General features: G+C 43.9%; 1 protein-coding gene across 1 annotated transcript in view; it reads left to right on the forward strand.

The window, feature by feature from the left end:
• The first annotated feature begins 16,851 nt into the window (after positions 1-16,851).
• TMEM132C (transmembrane protein 132C) overlaps positions 16,852-26,801 on the forward strand; it is a 172,852-nt gene continuing 162,902 nt past the window's right edge. Inside the window, exon 1 of the mRNA XM_030958567.1 lies at positions 16,852-17,267. Coding sequence (XP_030814427.1) covers positions 17,222-17,267 — 46 coding nt within the window. The 5' untranslated portion in view covers positions 16,852-17,221. The remainder of the gene's footprint in view (positions 17,268-26,801) is intronic.

The raw sequence follows: 26,801 nt of genomic DNA on the forward strand, positions 1-26,801 counted from the left end.
CCTGCCTGTCCTGGGCCTCATGTCTCTCCAAAACTACTCTGCAAGGCTCTATCTTCTCCAAAACAGCTTTTTAGGCTTGTTGGTGTTCTCCCTTCACCCAAATGATATCTCCTCAGCTGGGCTTCATCTAATGCAACATCTTTGTTCTGAGGTTGTGTCCGAAATCCATGAGGGATTAGCAAATCACAGAACAATCTTAGAGCATGCAGCCAAAATATCTCATTTCAGCAGGCCCCTAGATAACTTCTGCAGTATTCTCCCCCTGTTTGGGGACAGGTGTGAACTTCCCTTTTAGGACTAATTTCCAGTTCCAGGTAACATCTACAGATGGCTTTACATTAATGGTATGTAAATACATTCCTGGGTCCAGCAGCTGATATAAACCAACATTTTTTTCACAGATTTCTGTGGTCCATGACTGGAAAGGAAGAGGGCTAGAAGAGCTGAAGTGTGACATTCAGTTATTTTGCTTGAGACACTGGAAGAATTTATTTAAGTGTTGTCATGGTGGTGGTTATATAAGGCCCTGCAGGAAAGAAAATAGAACACAAGACATATAAGCATTTCTAAAGTGCAAACATTTAAATAGCAGCTTCTGTTTAGTTTGTAGGGTTTTCTCACCTCCTCACTTCAGTTACAGTTCTCCCACATTTAATTAGCTCCCTCCAAATGGATACCAGATCACGTCATGCTTAATGCAGGGTCTCTATCAGATGTTCTACCTCTAGCTCTGCCTCCAGCAAATATCTACTTGTTTTAATTATGGATAGCCCTGCTGCAGTGATAGAAGAATGTAGAGTCCCTGGGAAACAGAGATTTTCATAATTCAGGATAGAATTTTAAACACAGGATCCAAACTGAGAGTTTTAAATGTCTGAAGGCTTCAGTGAAACACCAATGGGAGTAAAATAATATTTGCAGCTTCCAACGACCATCTCCGATGTGTTAATGGCTAGGGCAATTTAATTTGCATACAAAAGCACAAAGTGGAAAGCAGTTTCCTTTGAACACCTGTAGTACTTTCTCTGGATATACTGGGGGATATTGCAAGTGCTTCCAGTGAAGATATACGAGGAATGTACTAGCCAGAGTTCATTAACTTCTTCTACTAAATACCAAATAATCGTGTTTAACTTGAAGGTGTTTACGTTCAAAGAGATCCTACTTTTATCTTCTCAGTCTCTAAAGAAGGCTGTGGGAGAAAAGGCTCAAGCAATGCACTTTTCTTTTCCTTTAACTTGAAGGACACACATCTGAATCCTTCCAGACAAAGCTTATTTGCCTTCTTTCTTCCTTCTAGAGAAAGAATATGCATATTTCATCACACTTCCCTCTTAAACTCTCTCACACCTACCAGGAGATGTCTGTACTCCCTCAAAATGTGGTCTATTAACTAAAAGATACAGGCTGTAGCTGATTTCCATTATAAAAAACCCCAACAAATGAAATAAACCCTGGTTGGGAACTGTTGATACTCAAGCAGTTCACACAAGTAGCTAAACTAATTTCAAGAAAAATTAATAGAGAAAAGCTTTAAATCTCATGGACACGCCTGAAGATTTTAAAAGCTGGGCCTAGAAAATAATATTGGTCTAGTAATAAATATCAAGGACATTTTTTGCCAGCTCTGTTAAATGCTTCCATCAGCTGAAAATGTATTATTTTGCAGTTAGAAGGGTGTTAACCTTTTAGTTGTGTGGGAACAATAATAAATCCGTCCTCTTCTAACATGGTTTATCAGGTAATGATGATACTTCAATAAATAACAATGAGCTTTTTATTCAACAATACATAAAACATAACTAGAATTTTGTTTAATGACTCATAACAGTAATTCCTTATTTTGCTGCTTCTTTTCCTTTTTTTTTTTGCAATTCCCTGACCTATTGTCCCTAGTATCCGTAAGATACTTATGTGCAATCCTTGCGAAATGAGGTTTGTCATCATGCCTCTGAAGTACAAAGGATCACGAGCCTCTTTCCTGATGGCTAAGATGTATTTTGTAAGGCAGTGCACCATTTTTAAGTGCTTCTTTTCTCATTCACATCCCACCAATGTCACTGCACTCTGCACAATGATTTGCCACGGCTCCCATGTGTGGACAGCGGTAGGATTGGAGAAGGCAGAGGAGATCCTTAAACTGGTACTGTCAGTGCTTGCCTGAGCTGTTGGCTTGTGAGCCCTCAGTGTGGGAACTAAATAACTCTGTGCTCTGACATCTCAGATATTATCCACATCTCTAGCAATTAGTTACTTTTTTAAAAGGTGATTTCTGTATTAGAAAGTTAAATGTCTTTTCTAGAGTGTCCAGAAACTTCACATAATACCAGAGCTGCAATATCTCTAAAGCATTTCTAAGTGCAAAAGCACTTCCAGAGATAATACAGAGGTCAGCAACATTTCCTGTCTATGTGGAATTATCTGAAAATATCAGTTTTCCAGGAAAACTGATTCAAGATCCATGCAGCGCAATAAAAGAAAGTGGTTTTTGTTTGTGATGGACTTTGGGCAAACGCTGCTGACCTAGAAAGGGAGTCCACATCCTAAAAAGCACACTGAGGAACTGCAAAGAAAGGTGCCAGGCCTAGAAAGGAGGGGCTGATGGAAGAGTGAGTTTGTTTGCTTCATGTGGAAGGGATCCTTTGGATCCTTCCCGTATCCAGGACTGAAGCTGGGAAAGAAAGAGAACAGCAGTGGCCCAGGCAAGCAAAGGGCACTTTATGGATATTTGTTCTCAGAAACCAGTAACAGCTTTAGCTTTAGAAAAATGGGGAAAGTATACTCATACTGGTTTTACTGGTCTCTCTTTCTCTAGAGATCGTGAGAGGAATCCAATCCAAGCCTGCTGCTGCCCTTGGTAGTGGAAGACACAAGGGAAGAAAATGAGTAAAATGGGCATCTAGAGGGATGTTTTGGAAATCACTGTTCTTATGTTATCTGATTGCTGAATTCTTCTGGCCTCCCTGCAGCTGTAGTTCTGTATAAAAGCAGCTAAGCTGCAATGTTGTGAGCAAAGGTTTAACAAATAATAGCCTGGAATCTATTTATTTCCATCTGCAACTGTCTATGTCTTGCTATTCACATTTGCATAATGAAAAGTGTGTTAGAATCCAGATGCTCATCAGCTTGGACACACATTCCGTTTGTTGGAGGGACAGTTTTGATGCCTCAGTTCCAGACCTGACCCACTGTGTTTGAAAGTCAGTGCAAAGTCTCCCATCCATTAAGAAACCCTGTCCTGACATTGCAGGGGTTTTCAGTCCTTAGCACACAAAATTCTATGTCATAATTTGAAGACTTTTCTCCAGCAACCACCTCTTCTCTGAAAGGTCTGAGCCAACCATCTGCTCTCCAGTATGATGAGAAGGTGCTTCCAATCCCAAACTGGTGAGCAGTCACAATCTCACATTGCCCAAGAACAACACAGGGTTTTTTCAGACCTCCACTCAGCTCCAAGAAGGCAAGTCAGGCTTTTTGCTGCATCCTTGCACGTGGAACTAGGACCATTTACCTGACATACCAGGGGTCTGGAGAAAGTGTTTTACTTCCCTGCTTCTCCTTTACTTTTTGCATTTTTAACTAGGCTGTATTCTCAAGTTGGAATCTGCCAGCTGAAGTGGAACCTCAGTCTGATCAGGACCATTAATCATGGTATAACAACAAAAAAAAACATTTTAGTAAAATTCAGTAATATGTTCACCATACCGATTCATAAAGGATAGATCTTACCCTATTAGTAATTTCATTTTCTTAGATCCCAAATCAGCATCTTTAGAGTGGAAAAGTATCAGTGTAAAGATGTTAAGTAATTTCTCAATGCAATAATGAAATTGTTTTTGTCCTTTTCCTCAGTAGCCAAAGACTGTAATGAGTCACTCCATTTTAATGAAGTCTAACGCTCAATGTGTCAAAAAGATATTTAAAGTTACAAAGGAAGCTTCATTTTTACTTTGTCTCATAGTAGCAGATTTCCAGCACCAGTATTTTCAGACTGTGTGACTTGCTCTGGGGGCAAGAACTCTTTGGATACCATGTGATTTCTGCATCTGTTTGCACAGCTTTCTGTAAAAGTGTTTTGGTAGCTGTTCCTACCCACTTTTATTTGTCACTGTGTTGCTCCAAAAACGTGGATCTTTTTGTATCTTTTTTTGAGTGGGGTAAGATGAAGCAATATCACATTCTGACTTTGCAATGCACTGTATATTCTGCATGGGTGTAAAAGATGACATAAATTATTACAGAAGGTTGTCAGAATACCCTCAGTCAGAAAACACTATTTGCTCAACAAAGTAATGAATTGTAGTACAATAAACCTGCATTTGCTCATCATTTTGCTAATAGCAGCTGCTCCCAACATGACAGAATACAACTGCATATTGACAAATACGAGCAAGCCTGGAGCTGCTTAAAATAACTCTCAGAGGCTGGGGAAATGGATGTGTTTTCAGCAGTGCCATTGTTTGTGTGGAGCTGTGCGACAGGGCCCTCTGCCGTGCGAGTCCCGCTAGAATGGCACAAACCCCGCCGGCATTGATGCGCTGGGCTTTGCCGCGCTTTAAAAACCTCTTCGGGCTTTATTTGGAGCTCTAACGGGGTCAGACACATCTCGCACCCTGTCAGGTGGCACAGCCATCTGGCTGAGCCCGGGCTGCTCTGATTGCTGTTTCATCAACTCAGCCCCGCAGCCCTTGAAAGGGAGACAATGGCCTTTTCAATGGCCGGGGCTCTCAGCCTCTGCTGCTCGGGTTAAAGAGGAGATGCCTCTTGACCTTGGAAATGTGGCCTTTCACAGCGGCTGTAGTGCTGGAATGTGACCTCAGAATACCCCAGCGCTCCTTCACACTATCTAAGGCAAATGTTTGTTTATGAAAGTTGAAGTAGAACGTTGGCATGATCAAAAGAGGACTGAACAGGCACCTGGTAGGCACAGTAAAGAGATCCCTCCAAAGAGGAAACTTCTCCTGTCTCAGCTGAGGCTGTTCTGAGTCCAGTTAGGACAGATGAAAACATTTCTCTCACTTAACTCTGAAATTAGAAAAAGAACAGGAACCATGGGGGAAAAAGAGCCAGTTAGTATCCTGATTTGCTCTCCTGTGAGTGTGAACTGCTGATGCACTGCTGCCAAAAGCTGAATTAGTCCATTGCAGCAGCTGCAGACTGGACTCTGGTGACTTTTCCTTGTTCCTCGGCGTACAGTTCCACAGCCCAACAACCTGCTGTCCCCAAAAGGGACAGGCCTGTTCTCCTTCCTTCACCTCTGCTTCTGCCCTCTCATCTGCTCCCAGCTGTCTCCCCTGCCCTGGCTATGCTGCTTTTTTAGAATCTTCACTGAACTGATTGAATTTATCAGCTTCTTCCTTTTTTTAATTATTTTTTTTCCCCAATGGCTTGTGTGAGCTGGATCATTTTGGTGGGGAGCTCAGTGGAAGAGATCCACTGAGAGAGAACCAACTGTCTCTCATCCAGCAGTTTTACAGGATTGGTGTTATTTATATTAAGCAGCTATCTAGTGCTCAGACTATGTACTGATAGCTTAAGCATGGGATATTTTTCTCATCTGTTAATACCAAATACATTGATTTGTTCACTGAAACACAGCTCTGATATTCCTGGCACTTCAGAATCAATCTGCATTAAAGCAAACTCTTACTCCACACCATGACTGAACTGTGGTCTTGGACCAATATTTGCAGAATTTTGAAATGACTTTCTCTAGTCTTGACAATTGCTAAGGCTGAGAGATGAAACTGGAAGATTAAAGACAATCATGGTCTCTTCTACTCTTCCTTCCCGCAGAATTCAGAACTTGCTCTAACTGCTGCAGTACCTACAAGCTTTAGGGCAGAGTCCTTGCAGTACCTGACAGGACAAGGCAAAGCTGCTTCCTGGGATGTAAGAACTGTTTCACAGAGAAACTTCAACCCAAGTCCTTTCATTTGGTACCCAAATGGAACTGAGGTGCTGAAATGGATTTTGAGGCTTTCTTTTTATCAAACCTTCTAAATTAACAGAAACTGGGTAGCTAAGAATGGTAGGAACAGCAATAAATCAGCAAGATCAACATCTGGTTTAGTTTGCCCATCCAAGAAGTAAGCATAGGAAATTCAGGTGAATGTGATATCATTGTCATCATCAGAAGGAAAAAGTAGGGAAAGCTTTTGTGAAATAAATGGCAAATGTCTTCAGGCTGACATTCTAGAAGATGGTAGAGACTTCAGACTGTTCTTGCAGGTCAGGAGGTGGTTTTATAGATGTTTTTGAGAACAAGATTGGGACTGTTACCTTCCTAGGAGAAAGAAAGCAAGAAAGAAAGTCAGAAAGAAAGCAAGAAAGAGGCATTAAAAACATCTCCTGTCTGTCCTGGCAAGCAAAACCATCCCACAGAACAGAGAGAGAAAGTCCTGCACAAAAGGCATTGACATGTCATTTACAGACAGGTTGTAAGTATGCAGTTATTTCCTCCCTCTGGATGGAAGTCATTGTGTTTTGGAGAAGAAAATGCAGTTGATACTTGAAATCAGAACAACAATTGTTTTGAAAGAACAGCACAAGCCTTCTTAGCAGAAAATTACAGAGAAGTCCAATTCCTACACTGCTGATTGCAAGCTTTTGTATCTAGACTTATCAGAGACACTTTGTACCCTGCCTTGGACAGACATGGCATGGCAACCTGCAGGTGCCAATGCAATGTAATGATTTCATAATAAAATACTATTAAAATAATGCATAACAATATAACACATAATAAATATTATTATAAATACTCTAGAGAAGAAAAACGTCAATCAAAATACATTCTTAATAAAAATGCTTCTATTGTATTGACATTAAAATCAAAGTATTCTTGCATGCTGTCACATGTAGCTTTAAATGAAGCTTCATAATAAAATTAGAATTGAGTAGCAAAAGCTCTCAGGTTCAACCCTCTTAGAAGCAGTGGCAGTAAGGAATTCAGATTAATGCAGTGTATTGTTACAAGATAATTTCCCCTGAAATAGAGTTCCTTAATTTATTTGGTTAAAAGGTGGTTAATACTCTGATGAATGAGAGCTTTTACATTTTCTGAAAATGCTACTGTTGTAATTTCAGACGTTGTCAATATAAATTTCCTGTACTTTTATAACACTGCTGATCACTTCCACTGCTGGTGTCTGCGGGAAGGAGTTCCACAGACACTGCCTGTCTTCATAAGGGCAATTTAAAAATTGCTGTATTGCAATTCTATTGAATATCTCTTTGGCCTTACATTAATATAAAAATTAATGAAATTCTTGAGTTACCTTTCCATTATTGTTCATTATTTATGCCATTTAATCATCTCTACCGTGAGCAATAATTTAACTCTTAACTGTTCTTACCCTACACTTAGGGAAAACGCAAGGTTGTCTCATGGAACAGTTTTGCTATAAGTTCATACATGCTTGAATGTAGTTGTGGAAATTTGGACAATCTCTCTCTTTCTACCTCTCAACTTGGCAGAGCCAGGGAGGAACAGCCCTCCTGATATTATAAAAATCATGATGTCAGCCTTAAGTCTAAATTTGTAAGCACAGTAAAATCGAGAAAACTTATAAAAGTTCCTCCAGGAGTCTTTCTAAAGCTGTTTTTTGTGTTAGCAGACAAAAATGACTTCATGTACAATCTATTCCTGGCACTAAATGTGTGAGCCATCATTCAATGGAAAGATAACTCTCAGTCTAAAATGCCAAGTTTCCATCTTGGTACTGCAGACAAAGTCCTCCTGTTCTGATAGTGTGATTTATCTTTGACACTCAAGAGTTAAACAAGTCTGTCTGCTTCACATATGGTCCTATTAAACTATTGATTAGAATCCTAAAATTTATGGAATTCATCATAGAATGGTTTGGGTTGGAAGGGACCGTGGCAGGGACACCTCCCACTGTCCCAGGTGCTCCCAGCCCCAGTGCCCAGCCTGGCCTTGGGCACTGCCAGGGACACAGGGGCAGCCCCAGACACAGGTGCCAGGGCTGCCCACCCTCACATGGAGGAGTTTTTTGTAATGTCTGATCCAAATCTGCCCTCTTGCAGTTCCAATCTATTCCCTCTTGTCCTGTCACTCCAGGCTGCTGTGAGGATTCTCTCTCCGTGTTTCCTTGGCTTGTTCAGGTACTTCAGGCTGCACTTAGGTCATCCCAAGTCCTTCTCCTGTGCAGGTGAAGGATGCCAGCTGTGCCAGCCTTTCCTCCCAGCAGAGCTGCTCCATCCCTCTGCTCACCCTGGTGCCTCCTCTGGGCTCTCTCCAGCAGCTCCAGCTCCTCTCTGAGCTGGGCCCAGGGCTGGGGCAGCTCTGCAGGTGGGGTCTCACCTGAGCACAGGGGCACAATCCCCTCCCTGGATCTTTTCGCACACTGTTTTTGGAGCAGCCCAGGACAAAGTTGGCTTCCTGTGCTGACAGCACACGATGGAGCCCAGAGCATCAGAGATTATGCACAGAGCTCCAGGTTCAGTTTATTTCTTTTTTGGGCATCTTGAGGTTCCTCTTCTACCAACTTCTGTCGGCAAAGATGTTCAAAAAAGCAGCAAGCAGCGACAGAACAGTTCTGTGGAGAGCTCTCTGCCTTGATCTGTTCAATCTAAATAAAACACATCACTTCAGGAAACTGAGCTGCTTTTTGTAACCACAAGACCTGGTGTATGTTACTGAGGAGGGAAGAGCAGGCAGACTTACACACCCCCTCAGGAGTTCCTGTCAGTCCCTGGGGATGTTCTAAAGTTTACATCATCACTCTGCATGTCACAGCCTGCCAAACTGTGCTCTTCAGACCACAAATATTTAATGGGAACATAACTAATACTCTCTGGCTCATCTGTAGAGTCATATTGTCTTTCATTTCTAATTAAAGTTCTCATTATAGTAACAGTGGTGGTGGTTTCTGCAAGAAACATTCAGGGCTGACAGTTATCCATTGATCCCACAACCTTCTCTAACGCTTCTTGCCTTGAGTTCATCCCTCACTTTAACGTCCTGCCCTCACTGCCAGTGATCTCTGTAGGATTGGTGACACTTGTAAATCAAAATTCATCCAGGTTACTTCTGTTTGTGCCCTGGTAATTTCATGTAAATTAGTCTGGAGGCATATTTATGGAGAGCTCAGCATGGACAGTTATCACTCTTTTCTTCTTCTTCTCCTCCTCATAATGTAACTTAGTGATGTTCAGGTTCCCATAAAGAACAGAGCTACAGAGTGTTTGATTGAAAGAGGCCTCTGGAGGCCATCTAACACAACCCCTGAGACACTAAGAGTCATATCTGCGGTGATCCCAGAATTTCTGCTGAGAACTGAATGCCCTGGTAGAAGAACTTTCGTAGCCTGTTTCAGGCCTAATAATTAATTAATGTATAACAAAATGCCTGAGCACTGAACACTGCACAGTGAACTGAAATTTCAGCTTTGTTATCCTCTGGAGACAGTCATAAGGTAGGGCTTAGTTCAGCAAATGCATCATTTTGTGATATGACTTTGGCACTTGGAGGGAGTTTTAGAAAGTAAATACATAGATTCTAATATTAAAGGAAGTCTTTGGGAGCTTCAGAAGAGCCAAGAGGCTGCAACAAAACAGTTCCTGCAGCACATGCATGTTTCTCAAAACCTGTTTAGATGGCTATCCTAATCCATTAGATGCCTAAAGTGTTTTCCTAGTACTCCTCTAGTTCTGGTTGTTTGTGTGGTTTTCTGTTGTTTCAGGTTTTTTTATCTGCCCTATGACAGGCAAGACTCAGCATTCTTATTATTAAAAGACAGCTGTATCTAAAGTGCCATTTAAAATCTGTTTGTTGCAAATTTCCTTCATTTGATTGGGAAAAAAATAAAACCAGGCAGAAGTAACATCTAAAAGTTCCTGCTCCTTGCTAGACTATTATTAATTTCTAACTAGGACTATCTAATTGCATCTTCACTGATTTACAACAGTTATTGGCCACAGTAATCAAACAGCTATTAAAGCAATTTGAAGCATTATACTCTTCTAAGACTGTATTTGTTTTGCAACGTTTTCTTTATAAATAATATGCATTAGTTTGTAACATTATCCTCATCAGCCCAGAGGGCTGCTGAAAAGCAGCAGTTACGTGAAAGATTGAATTTCAGCATTTCAGGTCCTATTATGCTGGGTAATTAAATGAGAACCTCTTCTAATTGTAGCGCATCAAAGCCCGACAGTGCCCCGGCAGAAGCGGCGCGTTCCGTTCATTAGGCATGGAAAATGCGCTTGTTGTGGCCGAGGAACGGCGCGGGATGAGCGCGGGGTGCGGGGCGGAAGGTGCGGGGATCAGGAGGGATGCGGAGCGGGGTGCAGAGCGGTGCGGAGTACGAGGATGCGGTGCGGGGATACGGAGCGGTGCGGGGATGCGGTGCGGAGTACGGGGATGCGGTGCGGGGATGCGGAGCGGAGATGCGGTGCGGAGTACGGGGATGCGGTGCGGGGATGCGGAGCGGTGCGGCGGTGCCGCCCGGCCGGGGCGCGGCGCTCCCGGAGCGCTGCCGCGGTCACGGCGCTCCTCCTGCGCCAGGGGGAGCTGCGAGCGCTGCGAACCCAGCCCGGGGAGCGGATCCAACCCGGGAACGCATCCCCAGGATCCAGCCCGGGAACGCATCCCCAGGATCCAGCCCGGGAACACATCCCCAGGATCCAGCCCGGAAGCCGCATTAATGCCGGGAACGCATCCCCAGAATCCATCCCCGCGATCCAGCTCGGGACCGCATCCCCAGAATCCCTCCCGGGAGTCGCATCCATCCCGGGAAGCCATACTCGGAATCCAGCGCCGCGATCCAACCCGGGAATCTCCCGGCAAGCCCAGCCTCAGGGCGGCAAGGCTTAAATCCGCCTTACAGGAGGTTTCTCCTCGCTCCTGGCCGGCGGCTGTGCCTCGGCTGTCCTGTCCGAGGATCCAGTACTGGCATGACCATTTCCAGACCCCGGGTCCATTCCGTGCATCCCTGGGTGCAGCTCCAGGGACCGGTAATTGTTAGCACGTGTTGGAAGCACTGGTTGAACTCCAGCTCGGTGTCAGGGGGCTCCCCCGGATCGGCAATTTATCCTGGGCACAGCACTTGGAAGTGGCTCTCCTTTGTCAGTGCAGCGTACAACACGTGGGACTTGAGTATCCCAAAGGTTTGCAGGCAAATCCAAATATGCAGCAGGGAGGTGACAAACACCTTCGCAAATATTGTATTTTACAGATATTTTGTTTCTAGAGTAAGTACATATGAAGATAACTAATTGTCTTAAAGCTGAAAGCAGGACACTAATTCACATTGCAGAAAACATCCCAGAGTGCCTCACGGTATTCATACTTAGAGCTTATCAACAGATCTTTATTTATTTTACTTTATGTAAACAAGAAGAGAAGGAGTAAGAGGGATCAGAAACACTTGTGGGTGAATCATTCCAAAGGTCATTCATATATATAAATACTGCAGAATACACAAATGAAAAGCGCTGTGTAAGGCACAGACTTAGCGGGTTATGGAATTCCATTGCAATAGAACCTAGAGCTCATAATTATTGCAGCATGCTCCTTCCCTAGAGTATATAGTCCCAGCCTATAATACTTGGATAAGACAAAGAAACAAAGAGGAGAATAATTACAAATTGAAAAATAATACTTCCAGCAGAACTTCACTAAGTATTTGCTATATGAAAATAAACTCATTCATGGCTCTGTCCAAATTCTGTTGCATTTGCTGTCCTCAAATGATGAAATTGTGTTTTGTTCTGGAAGCTCATAGTCCCAAATGTTACTGGCAATTGAGTATTTACTGCAAGTGGGGGTGTTTTGGTAGCTGTGTTGAATGGTAGGATGGAAGGCCACAATTTAATCCCTTTGATATCAGTGATTTCAATATTACTGGGTTTTTGTATGGTCATTTGCATTTTGAGGAGTGGTCCTCCATTCCAAAGAGCCACCTCTTCACTCCTCATGCTGAAGAGTATCCACCCATGGCGCCCCCAATTTTTGATGCATGCAGCAGATACCTTATCATGTACTAGGAAAGGTCAGTGACCAGGTGAGCTGGTTCCTTTTGCAAATATTGGTACCTTGGGATCCCTAGCCCTTGTTAAAAACATCTGTCAGCCAAAGAGATGACAATGCCAGGCCCTGTGGTAGAAAAAGCCCTTTCAGATGTACTGAGCACAAAGCCAGGCCATGCTGTCTGCATGCAGCAGCAGTGAGTAACTGTGAGAGATACAAGTTATATCTCTATTACAAGGATAGATGCTGACACTGGAGTATAATAAAATCACTTTAAATGGCAATACTCCTAACTACAAACAAAGCACAGAAGGCAGAAGAGAGATGATAATGCACCCAGGCACAGGGATGGCATAAAACTGAGTGTTGAGTATTTTTGCACTCTATTCCTTTATGTGACTTCAGATCTCTGGCAGAATTTGGGGTGCATCCCTTTCCTGTTCTTCCTTTTGGAATCCAGTATAGATGGGACAATACAGGATGTGATTTCTGTATGGACACTTACAGTGAACTGGCCACAATCACATTCTAAGGCTTTAAAATTCTGTGTTTAAAGAGAGTGAGTTATTATAATTATGAATAATTACATGAGAGAGCAGAAAGATACATTAAATGAGACAGACAGATACTCACCCAGTCCGACCAATTTAAAGAACAGCAGAATGTATGTGCAGCTTTTCCCTCTCTGCATCCATCCCCAAACCATGTGGTGTCATTAGCACATTTCCCATCTGAGGACACTCAGGGACCTTGTTTAAGGTCACACTAAGAGCCAGAGTCACTGGGATGATGCAGTGCCAGGAGTGAAGTGCATGGCAAGCTCAAACTGAGCAGCAGCTCCACGGGCCTTGGAGGAGCAGACAGGGCTGGGATCACAGACAGCTGGAAACAGTGATAAGAGGCTGGGATAAGAAGACAGGGCTGGGATACAAAGAGGCTGGGATCAAGCAGAGGCTGGATACAGACAGGGCTGGATACAGACAGACAGTGCTGGGATCACAAACAGTGCTGGGATCACAGACAGACAGGGCTGGGATCACAGACAGACAGTGCTGGGATCACAGACAGACAGGGCTGGGATCACAGACAGTATTGGGATCACAGACAGACAGTGCTGGGATCACAGACAGACAGTGCTGGGATCACAGACAGACAGTGCTGGGATCAAGACAGGGCTGGGATCACAGACAGGGCTGGGATCACAGACAGACAGGGCTGGGATCACAGACAGACAGGGCTGGGATCACAGACAGACAGGGCTGGGATCACAGACAGACAGTGCTGGGATCACAGACAGGGCTGGGATCACAGACAGTGCTGGGATCACAGACAGGGCTGGGATCACAGACAGACAGGGCTGGGATCACAGACAGACAGTGCTGGGATCACAGACAGGGCTGGGATCACAGACAGTATTGGGATCACAGACAGACAGTGCTGGGATCACAGACAGTGCTGGGATCACAGACAGACAGTGCTGGGATCACTCCAAACCCTCTCACACGGATCCAGGGCAGTCAAATTCTGCCTGAGTGACAGGGTAGCGAGCAGGGACCACTTTACATTACAGGGTTATTAAATTCACCATTACAGACTGCAATGTCTGTTCCACTCAGGTATGTCAGGAGTGCTAAGCTGTGGGAACATCACAGTCCCAACTCCCGCGTTCTGAACTTCTGTCAGGTATTCCCTCTGACACACTTCTGCTGCCAGTCCAGTCCTAGGGTTGGTTGACAGGTTTCCAAATTTCTTTTAATATTGATTAATATTTTAATATTGAAAGTCTACTTAGCACAAATTTTAGTCGATTTTTGCCTTAACCCCCCCACATTTTCATATTGATTGTGTACAGTCTTATACCTCAATTATTTTTCTATTTTCTGATGAACACTGTCCATCCCATGCACAGAACAAGACAACTATATAGCTTTTGCATTCCCTAAAAAAAAAATAGCAATTTGGATGGCTGTAGTACCTGCTATCATGCTCAATCACCTACACAAAATGCTACTTCTCCAAGTATATGATCATGTTTTCACCTGAGAAATGTTGGTGAGATATATTTGATGAACAGAATTTCTACATGACAAAATACAAAATACAAAACACCCCAATGCCTGCACAGGGGTTGGAGAGTTCCTCTGGCAATTGCTACCTGCACATGGAAATAGGAGCTTTGATTTGATGGGTTTTTCTTTCTGCTTTCATTTGTTAGCATTGGGTCAGTGAATTTGCACGCGATTTCAACATTGTGGCTGGCAAAATATAGAGAGGGAGCTGAGAGCCCTCAAAGGCTGCATTTTCAGCCTAAAGTACATTATATGGTACATATGAACATTTTTAGAGGCTGACTGACCTTAGGAAGACAACTTCAGTGCAATCACTCTCCCTGCTTCTGAGCATGTTCCTTATTTCCCTACAGTTTTTGCAGGGAATATGCTATACTTAAGACTGAAAGTTTTGGTTTTGTCTATTTAAAGTCATGAGAGCCCATAAAGACTTCAAAACAAATCCTGAGATTCTGACGTTCTATAGATTCTCCAAACTAACCTTCAACTGGATAATCTGAGAAGCAGCACAATAATCACCATGAATAAATGATTAATGTTTGATTAATGTTTAGATACATAATTTGGACTGTATCAAAGGTAGGTAATGACATTTTCTGTATTATTTAGTGTCACAGTTTCCTTTTTCAGGAGTCCTTATATACTGTCCTCTGCCTTCAGACACGGCGCTCTGTTTTCATGTTTGGTGCTAATTGAGCTGTTGCCACAAACTATTCACAGCAACCCATATTTTCATTATAAATGCATTAAGAAAGAAATTAATCTGGGTTCTTTGAGTGTGATTTGTGTACTTAACTCCTTCAGCTGAAAATGCAAGCCTAAACAAATCATAGGCAAAACCTGTACCGAAAATTCTGGTAGTGAATTGCTGTACCTAGAAGGACATGAAATCAAATTTCTGGAGTAAGAACAGTTGTAGCAAAACCTATTCTGTCCAGACTCCTTTACCATTTTTATCACCTTGTTATTTGACTTCTGCCTCTTATCCATGAGATTCTCTGCCAATGGACTTAAGGTGCAACTTCCAAAAGTTTGTTCTCATACAAGTAACGCACAGATTCCAGCTCAGACTTGATAAATAGGACCTCTACTGCCTGTCAGTACTTCTGAATAATCTCATGTTCCATCTAATTTACATCAGACTGATTTTTTGTTTCACAATTCAAAGAAGACAGATGTTGGTAGTTTATGAATTATGATAGGATTGGGTTTTGGTCCCTTAGTGAAAGCTGCCTTGGAAAGAAATAGCATTTCTTGTCACCATGGCTGCTTTTTCTTATAAATGAGATGAATTGTCTACATCATCTACAAATTCAAGATACAGGACATAAATGTTTGATAGCTGCTGTGTTTTACTGTCAACTGCTGGATTCTTATATTTAAACTCATCCAACAAGTATTTGTAGTGTCTAGTGAAATCTACAATCAAGCAGAGGACACTGAAGCAGTTACACATTTTTGAATGAGTTTTTCAATGAGAAACGCTTCTTTACACTCTTGTGGGGAAAATTACATTGAAATTGCACCCTTATGATATCCTCTTTTTGCTTTTTCCATATTTGAATTAGCTGCTACTGACAATAAAATCATGTAAACCATGACAGCACAAAGCATACTCTTGACAAAGTTCTCTGTAGTTCCTCCCTGGAAATCTCTGGGCTAAGGAACTCTTTCCTGACTTGGCTTATCAAACCAGGATAATGTCTTGCACAAACAATAGGCTTTTTAGAATCTGCCAAAAGACGCTTTACCCATTTTTTTAGGCTAATATCTACTAACAAACTTTGACATCTTTTTCAGGAACTGACTACAGATGGAGCCTCACTGATTTTGGCCAGCTACAGGGGAATGGCTGCATTTGCCTGCAGGATCAGAGCCTGATTTCTCAGGATAAAACCAGCAGATTGGGAATAGGCCACCATTTAAAGGTGTTGCTTTGTCACAGAGTGTTCGTGGAGGGTTTGTGGAAATATACTAAGGGCGGTATTTGAAATATACTAAGGGTTTTTTTTCCTAAGCAGGGAAAAAACCCTTAGTATATTTCAAATACCGCCCTTAGTATATTTCAAATACCACCCTTAGTATATTTCAAATACTCACTACTTGATACCAACCTGCCCCTTGCTTGCTGCGTGCTACAGCTGTAGTAAACATTATTGAAAGTGTGTTTACTGTTGGGCCACAAATATTTACATTTTATTTTGCCACAAGAAGGAGGAAAGAGACGCCAGCTATCCAAGATGCCCAGGGGAAAGCATCAAAACTAAAGGACTAGGGATGAAACGGCTGCCTGTGAATTATGTTCGGAAGATGGGACTGAGAACGTGTACAAAAGGCAAACCGAGAGGGTGGTGGGGCCTGGTGAAACACAGGTGGGCCAAGGGGGGCAAAGACAGGTGGGGCAAACACAACACGGGCGGGCCCAGGTGTTCCGCGGTGGGTTTCCCTCTGCCCGGAGCGGAAGGCACGCAGGGCACTCTCGTCTTTTGGCAGGGCTCTTTTCCTGCGGTTTGCAGTTTTTGCCGAGCGCTGGCGCCCAGCAGCAGCGGAGGCAGCGGGAGCGGCGCGGTGAGGCCGGGGCCGGACCGCTCCGTCCATCGCTCCGCTGCCGGGCTGCCCTGGCTGCCAGGGCCGCTGCCCGGAGCCCCTCTCAGCCCTGCGAGCCCTGAGCCGCTGTCTCACCGCATCAGCCGCGGGTCCCGCTCCATCGCTGCCTCAGCCGCGCGTCCCCGTCCCCTCACGCCCCTGAGGGTGGGGCTCGGCGGTGCCCCCTCCCTTCATCCATCCCTCCCTCCTTCCCTCCCTCCCTCCTCCCAGGGAAAAGTGTCTGAGCGCGCCGCGGCCCCTCACACGGGCGGGGAGAGCGGCGGAGGGCGCTCGGGGCCAGCGCAGCCGGACAGCGGCCGTGGGGACGCTCCAGCCGCGCCGCCTCGCGCACCTTCCCTTCCCTTTGCTCACCCGCTTCAAAAGTTTTGTCCAGGGAGCGTCAGCGGCGCCGGCCGGGGCACCCGCCATGGGCGCCGGCGGGGTGAGCGCGGAGCGGCGCTGAGGGCGCGGAGCGATGGCGCGGGCGGCGGGCGCGCGGAGCTAACGGCGGAGCAGCCCCGCAGCCCCGGGCCCGGCGGGACGCGGCCCGCAGCCTCGGCAGCCCCTCGGCATGGCGCGGGCGGCCCGGCTGCTGCTCGGAGCGCTGCTCTGCGGAGGTAAGGGGCGCGGGGAAAGCGGAGCGGGCACCAGTTGATCTTGTCAGCCGTGTGAACTAAGCTGCCCCTTCCTCCTCTTCCCCCTGCCTTTTCCTTCCAGTCCTGCCGCTGCCTCTCTCTGCTGCTCTCTCTCTCGCCGGTTATGTGGATGGTGGGAAACCTTGCGAGCTTGCGTTTGTCTAAGAGGAGAAACGGGCAAAGTTTACTTTCGTGCTTAACAATGATGATTTTACAGATGCTTGTTAATTAGTGGGTTGTGTTAAAGGAGCGTCTCTGTGGGAGGGGGTGTCCCAGCGCCAGCTTGGGGCGGAATTTGGGCAGCGGTGAAAGCTCCAAGAGCGGCACGGTGACAGTGTTTGGGAATAGCGTCCTTTAAATTAGATTGGAATTGTGCGGTGTTGGCTCCGGAGCCTGGATGGAAGAGCTGTCACCTGGGTTGGACAAGATGCTTGTTATCTTGATTAAAGGGACAGCTGAGGAACAGGTTTGGCTTAGCAGAGAGGTCATTTGAATGAGCTGCTGGTTTTTCTCATCGCTGAACTTGTGTGATGAGAGAGTTCCTTTGACAACGGCAAATCTCTTCTGAAGTGGCTCAGGGATGCAGACAGTGCATGCTCCCAAGGGAGATTTCTGTGCAGAATAGTAGGTGACTGCCGTGTCTCAACACTTCTTGTTTTCTGGCTCAGACAAAACATGATGGTTGTGGATGCATTAAACCGTGCCCTCCTCCTCGTCTGGGTTGGGAGGGTGTGCAAACTTCCTAAGCTATCTGCAATGCCTGCTGTTGATGCTATTCCTAGGAATAAAAACATAATTTTGCCCTTTATCCTGCTGGTATTAGTGGTGCTCTTTGACTGTCGTAAGAAGATTACTCCTAAAAGACTCTTCATTGTTTGGCTCGGTCCAGCCCTGCCCACCTCTGTCCCAGGGCAGCTGATTGTGGAGGCGGCCGTGAGAGATATGGGAATATCTCAAGGGTGAAGCAAGAGTGGAATCAGGAGCAATTCATAAAAGGACTTTTCCCACCCCATTCGGCAGGGATAACAAAGTACTCGGCAGAAAATTGCATGGCCCCTTAATGCCGGTCATTTCAACGTGCATTAAAATTAATGGACAGCCCGGTGACTTGACACGCTCTGAAAGTGCCGATGTGAAGAGCCTAAAATGCAGGTATCTGTTCTGATTGCTGTAGCCTGGAGGTGAGAATTAGATCAAACTCCTGCTCACCTTCAGAGACTGCATGGGATTAAGGTTTGTGAAGAGTGCCTGGCGTGGTGTGGGGCTGCTTTGATGGTCACCAGTGCATCCATCCTCTGCCATGAGCGTTCCTATGCTGAGTTAGGCACCAGTGTATGGGCTCCTCTAGGAAAGCATTTGTACAACAGAAATAGGTTATGATTCTTCATGAAGGCAGGAGAAAGTGCTACAGGGAGAATTTATAAACAACCCAACTCCTAAAGCCCTGCCGGACCTGGCTCAGCCATGCAGGAGTGGTGCCCCAGCCAGGCACTGCCAGCAGCTGCTGCTGGGGCTCCAGGGCTCTGCTGTGCCAGAGGAAAAGATAGAATATTGCTTTCCTTCAGGGAAGAAAAGCAGAGGTTCTGAGCGGGGAATTGGCCTGAGCATTGTTGGGCACTGTATGATTTAGAAAAGAGCCACTTAATTAAACTTATTAAATAAGGTGTTTGTATAGTTTCCTGTGGCGCCTTAATGAGCGTTTCATTTGCGCTCCCCTCGTGTATTTGCACTCTCTTTGTTGGCGTGTGAGGATAGTGATTGTTCTTGAGAGCTAAAGTCCAACTAAATGAAAGTCACTTTATAGCTCGCAAGCAAAAACGTTTGTAAATGTGCTGAGAAACTTACTGTTATAGACAAGTTGTCGTTTGCTATTTAAAGAGCCATATTTACTTCTCTAAACTCATTAGCATCTCCTATCAGGCTTGAATTTCTAAGAAAATTCTCACGAAATGTTGCCTTAGGCCTCAGTGCGCCATTATGCTGGGGTTATTATCTGGCCAATAATGTTAATTCATTCAATCTCAAGAAAGAAGCTTGGCATTTAATTTAAGCCATGCCTCTAGTCAGACCAGGATGTAGAAAAGTCAGCGTGCAAAAGTGCTCTTGCATTTAGGTGCAAGCACGTGTTTTACATACCAATTATTGGATGGCCGCTCCTTAGGTGGAGAGGATGTGTGTGAAATTGTATTTACATAAGTAAATCCCAAGTGTATATATATTCCTTTCAGGAAATGACCTCTTTTCAGCAAAGTGCTAATGCATGTGCTTAAGCCCCTTTATAGCCTATAGGAGGTATTCATGAGCTTGAAGGAAGATTATTTATTTATTTTAATAGCTTTTCTGAGGCAGGGCGAAATGTGAACACACATGTACAGATTTACTTCATTTTGTAATGGATAGATAAGCAGGGATCTTCATTTTCCTATTAGCAGTGGGCTAGAACAAGGCTCCCAGAAACTGCAAGTACGCTGAGCCCTAAAAAAGCATTTAAGGATGCCCAGCTAGAGAACTGATTTGTTTGCACAAGCATCTGTAAGTGCAAGAAAGTGTTGAACAGGAGCAGCTGCTCGAGGTGCGTGGGGTTAGCAGGATTTCAGGTGCAGAAGCAGTGTTTGAGCCCAAATGCAAACACAGCTGGGCATCCATAGGTTGGCACGGCACCTGCCAGGGTTCTGCGCTGCCCTTCTGCATCCCACAGCCCTGCAGTACGCCCTTGTTTTTGTTACACTGCAGTAGGCACTGAGTGAGGCTCTTTATTTTGAATATTGTTTCATTCTGATTTTGAATTAATCAAGCAGCGAGGTTTTTTTGTATCTTATTTTGGAAGTTCAGTAGCATAGCATACCCTACTGTTATGGAAAACTTCGTGAATTTCCTTTTTCTCAATTTCATCACGTTAGTGCTAGCCAAGAGCACAGCAGGAACTTGCATTATGTTAAATTATAGCTGCATGGAGTTTTTATAAGTGGCTAATCTCTCTTCTGGATAGAACCCTTTCAAAATGGAGATAGTGCTATTAATATTCCACTTTACTTTGTTTTCATATTTGGTAGTAGATCAAAGTTTATTAGACACTGTACTTACCTAGTAAAACACCCAGCAGTTGTACTACAAATGGCTGTTCAAAGCTGCTTCTAAGTGCATGACTGTGATATAAAATATCATCCCTGTAATCGCTTTTCTAATGCATAAATGTGTGTCTGCCTCTTGAATTGCAGAACTAAATATCTGTGTAAAATTAAGTACTAAACAGCACATTATGTTTTCTTAAATGGCCAAATGTTAGTAAGCATTGACAAATTCTGTTCTTTGGGATGAAGGGATGGGGTTTTATTGTGAATTGGGATTTAGTTCTGTGTTTTTAAACTCTAATGACAAAGCAGAAGTTCAGCACTACTGAAAAGGTGGCTTGTAAGGAATAGCCAGAAATTCTGAATAATGGCAAATTTGCCAAAAGTGTTGGAACACAAACTTTCCTGGTTAGACTTTCCAAGGGAAAGCCCCTCTGCAGTAAATCTTTCAGAGCTTTTGTTCCCAGGTGTGGTTAAGGTTGTGTGTATCCAAGACAGTTAAGTGACAAAAAAGTAAATTAAAGCCTGCAATCTTCAGGGTGTGACCATGCCATTAAAGAAGTGTCAGAGATTTCTGTGCAGAATCCCAGTTTTCTCCAGGGCTTTGGTAAATTTGTTTATTTACTCATAAGCTGCATGCAAGTTTGTGCTGCCACAGCAAGATTTTGGCAGTGGTTCATATCTGGCAGGCTGCACTAGATGTGTCCCAGCTATTCCCAGAGAGACAAAAAGCATATTATGATAAAAGATGTAAAATGGCAACAAGTTGAGAGAACTGGGGTGTAAAGGCAGTAATGGAAAACCATCCAACAGGGATGTTAAAAAGGTGAACTGAGGATGTTGGGGAAAGCAAATGCATGTTTTGGGTGGCTTCCAGCCACACCTGCCTAGAGGAGACATTCCCTGTGCAGCAGGGAGAGCTGATTGCACAAAGGAGGTGGGTTTAGTGCAAGGGATGTGTTAGCAGGGATTGTACCTGCTCCCTGCTGCCAGGATTACCACTGCCTTGCTGGTTTTGGCAATCATTTTTCTCTTTGTCTCTTATCCGCTGTGATTGGCGCTTTGGTGAAAGACTTGACCCCGGTTTGGCCACCTTGTCCAGTGGGACTTTTTGGTTTGTTTAGTATCTAAACAGTCCAGTGATAAAAATACAGTCAATATTTTGGGATGCTGTAAGGTGTTGGCTTAAGGTATTTGGCTGAAATTTGACTTGCCTGTACTTCATAGTCATTAGCAATAACTTTCTGGCCAGAAAAGTTGTTTTTGTCTAGTTCAAACTCTTGTCCTGACTTGCTCTTAGAGGCCTGAGTCCTTTATATTTTATTCAGCCTTCCTTACAGACTCAGTACCCTGGCAAAACAGTTTCACAGTGTTCAGCTCTTCAAGCAGTTGTACTGTTTTGTGTTCTGTGGACTGGCTCAGGCTCTAGTGACAGATGTGACCCCTTTGAAACAGGGACGGACAAATGGTGCATTCAAAGTTCATAGCTTCTGCAGTCTCCTCACTCAGAGGTATCTGCTAAAAGCCTGCGGATGCATCTCGCTCTGGAAATCATTTCAGCCCAGCAGTGCCTGTGTTTTAGTTAGCAAATGGAAATACTCTCTCTTTATCTATTTGTTCACATTTTTTTGGGTCAATACACAGCCTCAGGTCAGCATTTTTCTTTTCAGCTGTATCTACTGAAATGACCCAGTGAGGGTACTCTTCTATTTTCCTTGCTAGTCTAAAGCATATTAATCTGCAGAGCTTGGATTCCATAAACAAAGTGTCATCCCCATCACTAAAATTACTGGCAGCTTTGCAGCCCTGGTCAATTAAGTGAACTTTTCGTTAGGGGAGTACATTGGGACTAAGTGGTTCTTTCCCATTACACTTAAGAAATGTGCTAATGTCTTCCTGTTGCAGACTGACATCTTGGGTCAGTACCTTTGTGCTTGCAGGCCGCCTTTGCTGGCACTTTTTTTGCTTGAATAACAGAGATCATGCGAGCTGTAGTGCCACTGTCATTAGCAGAGCCTGCTCTTACAACTGTGCAGTTTCAGCAGCTTGACAGATGTGAGCAGCCAGACAAGTCCCCTGAAGTGGACACTTTTATTGTACATTGCTGAAAGAATTTAACCTGATTTTGCCATCCACTGGTGCTACAAGTGTCATGGATGAGGTCAATTTACTTAGATGATTCTCTATTTTTGGTGAGCTATTACACATAAAGTGACCATTTTGACTTCAAGTAGATGTATTCAGATGTAAACTGACAGATATTCTGTTAATGTTTTTCTGTAATTTTGAATTGTATTGCTGTTACAAAAATGAGCTGTGATGAAAAGCTTTGTCATTCCAAACAACTTCTGAAAAGCATTGTAACTTTCTGTAACCATTTAATTTTTCCTTCTGATTAAGAGTGAAAGTTAACTTTTGAAATGTTCATTTCTGTCCTTGTGAAATTCCATTTTCTAACCAGTTGTATTGCCTGAGGGCGCTGTTCCTTACCAGCCTGAGCCAATGGAAATTGATGCTGCCAGGTTTCTGCCCTCTCCCAAACTGAGCTACCCTCTTTTTGTGTGCCAACCCTGGTGTGCCTCTAATTCCTCTGGAAACTGCTTCAGGGGAGATAAAACACATAAAATACACTTTTTTTATTAAAAAAAAAAAGGGTGAGTTTGTATCACCTTGGGATCAACTTACTGCTTGAATCAGCAAGAAGGGGGGAGGGAAAGCAGAGCTGAGCTGGGTCCTGCAGCCCAGCAGTTGCAGTGGTATGGCTTTAATTTATCCCTGGGACACTCCAGGAAAAAAAAAAAGGGATTGTTCTGGGAGTTGCTTACATCATATATCCACTGCAGGATATTAAACACTGAGAGGTTAGAGAACATGAGAGGCACTCTGTGAACGATGCAGCTTTGATTTCTCTGTCGGGTGGGGTTTTTTCTCATTTTGCTGATTCTGTATCATGTTGAACAAATAAAAGTGAGGCTTGCATTAATATACTGCCATTTCCTCATGCAGGTAGAATGTGCTTTTTGATGGTTAAGATAAAACTGTTTTCCTGAGCTCAAGCCAAACACACACCATCACAAACAAGAAAACCCCCAAACCCTGAGCTTCTTGCACTATTATTTCAAACAGGATTAATAGCACTACTTAGAGTTGTCATTAGGAGAGTTTGGTTTTAGTTTCTTATAAATTCTCCAACCATTAACTGTTTCAGCTAAAGGATTCTGTGCCAAGCATCTGCCTCAGATTGAATCAGTTTTTTTCTTTTCCAGAACTTCAGCCAAGAATTCAGTGGTTCACAAGAACAGAGCTCATGGAGGGGGGCAGGGGATAAAAACTCTGGATTTTCCTTTGTTTAAAAATAGTTGCTGACCTCTTGTTTGGGAAGCACTGATATCCTGACGAAACAGGCCAGGAGGAGACTTGGGAGATTGCTGAGGAAACAGTCCATGGGTGATTTGATGGGATGTCAAGTTAGCAGTATTGGAAAGGATAATTTTGCTTATGACAGGGAAAGAGTCGATGTGTCCTTAGAGCTACAACCCATGGGGATTGCTGTGCCCTGGGCATGTGCGTGCCAGGGCAAGCTCTGCCCTCCTGGCAGCTCCAGGTGCTCCCTGCAGCAGTCTGAGCTGGGTGTGGCAGGGCAGAGCCCATCCTTGTGCTGATCCTGCTCTGTCCCGCCAGGATGCTCTCCTGGAGCAGTGCTGGAGGAGGAGCAGAGCAGGGCAGGTGGGCCCAGACCTTCTGTGGTGTCTCCTGCTCCAGTGCCCCTTGTAGCCAGGGGGAACCTCCCTCAGTGGACATGGAGTCAGGCCCTGCTGCTTTGGGACTTAATGACCAGTTGGAATTCCTGCTGTCTGAGCTGACTTCCCCAGCCAGTCATTGTGCAATGCCATCAGACTCCTGTGGGGACTGAAGCCTGACCAGTGGCCTGTGTTTGCTGGGCTGCTAAAGTGTGTTTGACTCATGCACTCATTTCCAGCCATCGCTGCTTGGTGCTGTGGCTGGTGCAGACAGCAATTACGCCTTATCCGTCTTTTTTCTTTTCCATCATTTTTTCACGACTTGAAGTGGTGGGTTTTTTTACTTTCTAATTTCATATCTCTCTGGAAGCAGCCAGAATGTTTGATTTTTGCACTGTGGAATCCAATAACCTCTTACTCTGCTGGCATGAAATAAAGAGTAGCAAATAGAATAAATAACTGCTGTGGGGAAGTTAATATAGTATTGACTTCTGAATACCTGTTAATTTTCACTGATCAGAACCTGGGGGAAGAGAGAGATTGAATTTGGCTGCCCCTTAGTGAGGGGTAGATACCTACTTATGAATAAGATCATCCTAAAAACTCACAAAGGTTTCAATTTTGCTGCAGATTTATGTAAAATCTTGTAGAGCATCGATTTGTATTACAGCTTTGTCATACTTCATGCATACTTTGTTGTTATTCCTTGCATTCCCACATTTTTAATGATGAGTTTAATCTAGGCTTTCTCCATCTCTGCTTTTGGTGGCATGTGAACTTTGGTGTTTCATGGCTGCAGGTGTGCAGCATTGAGCTGTTTAGATGGAGAAGATGCTTCTCTTTGTGCACAGCTGTAATTTGGGATTTAGACTCGACTCATACAACTAGAAAGGGCCCTGGTTTTCTGGGCAGTGTCTGTGCTGTGAGATGCTCGTTTGGTGGCTTTGTGTGTGACAGGCTTTGGCACCAGCAGCCAAGGAGAGCTGCACCTGCCTCACCTGAGTGTAAAGCCTCTGCCTCCTGGGAAAGCTGATGTGACACTGTGTGAGCTTGGGATCCCTGTTGACTGGGTCTCTCCTCAGCAGGTCCATCCTGCTGTGTCTTCAAAGCTTTGTCTTTTAGATGGCCTTGTTTTTACAGTTAAAAATAAGAAGTTGTGTTTTATTTGGCAGAGTGACTAATTGCTGTATTTTCTATCTTTAATAGGTGCTCAAAAAACCAGTGTTTTATGACAGATGTTACTGAGCTCTTACTGTATCAAAAGTCTTTGTGCTTCTCTTTTTCATAATTACACCCTTGATAATTCTGGAAAAAAATCTACGAAAGGAATTCAGGAATAGGGAATTCTCTTCCCATGTCTATGTGTTGAACATGCTCCCTTGTCATTCCATCGCAATAAAAGAGGGAAGAGCAAGGAATTCTAAGTGGTGTTCCCTATTTTCTGTACTTGTCTCCCCAGCTGTATGTGCAGATGTGAATGCTGAGGTCACCTGTCAGATTTCATTTGTTCATCTGGAAAATGGAAATTACTGCAGCACTTTATTACTTTTTTGTTATCATAATGTGGATAGGAAAAATATTTTTTACCTGGGGTAAATTGCAAGTTCTTTTTACAACAGTACGTGCAGCTGACTGGGGAGTCCTGTGAATTATTGCTGTTACATTTTTACTGAGGAATGACCCCAGTCTGATAAAAGATCAGGATCACATGATAGTGCTCAACAATTCACTGCAGGTGCCCATTAGTTACATTTTCATATTGATTCCATAAGCTGATGTGTTGTGCTTTGGAATGTCAGCAAGCGGGTAAAAGGGATTTTTCCAATTGTATGTGACATAATGGAATTAGAATATTCTCCTTTTTCCTTTGGAGTGTCACCAGGAGTCTGGAGATAAAAGGGTGGTGCTGACTGGTCTTGAAAGACAAATGTGGAAACACCTATGGTGCAAGGTCCATCTGGAAGGTCTTTATTGCATTATAGCTTTATTCAAAGAAGCACAGATTCGTCTGTTGCCTTGGCTATTTCACGGATTAAAGTTGGATATCTCTCTAGTTCAGGCTCAAAGCTTCACAAGTCCTCAAAGCTTCAGGCTTCCATTGAACTTTAGTCTTGGTTTTGAAAATTCATTCAGAATTAAATTAGCTGTAGCGCTGAAACTGTGGCACTTTAATAGGAATCATCAGATGACATTTAAACATGATCCTGTAGTGCAGTCATGTCAGAGCTGGTTTGAGGTAAAAGAATCATGCCTTTAGGCAATATCGTTCAGGAAAGTCACAAAATGCAAATGGTTCCTTTGAACAGAACTTATATTGATTTGTTTTTGTTTTGAGAAGAGGCAAAAGATCCACCTTTGTCAGTTGCTGAGATGTATGAATTGGAATTGAACCCACAGTTCTGAATGCCTCTAAAATTTGGATCCTGATCTAGACCCTGAAATGCACCTCTCAGTTTTCAAATCAATTCAGCAGTGCTTGCAAGCCCATTTAGACCTTAGCAATGTTCTGGCCTTTTTTTGTGCTTTGTGCCTCTTGCACCTCCTCCCTTCTTTTTTCCTTTACTAAGGGTGTGTGAGATTGCAGCCATGGCTCTCCGGGGCTTGTTAGTTTCTCTTGACTTTTGCTAGTTCATTATTTTATGACTGTGGACTTTTCTAAAATTAAAGATGAGATTTTAATGTTAGAACCTGTACATAAGACCTGC

Source organism: Camarhynchus parvulus, chromosome 15 (genome assembly GCF_901933205.1).
Source record: "Camarhynchus parvulus chromosome 15, STF_HiC, whole genome shotgun sequence".
In the NCBI taxonomy this organism is placed as follows: Eukaryota; Metazoa; Chordata; class Aves; order Passeriformes; family Thraupidae; genus Camarhynchus; species Camarhynchus parvulus.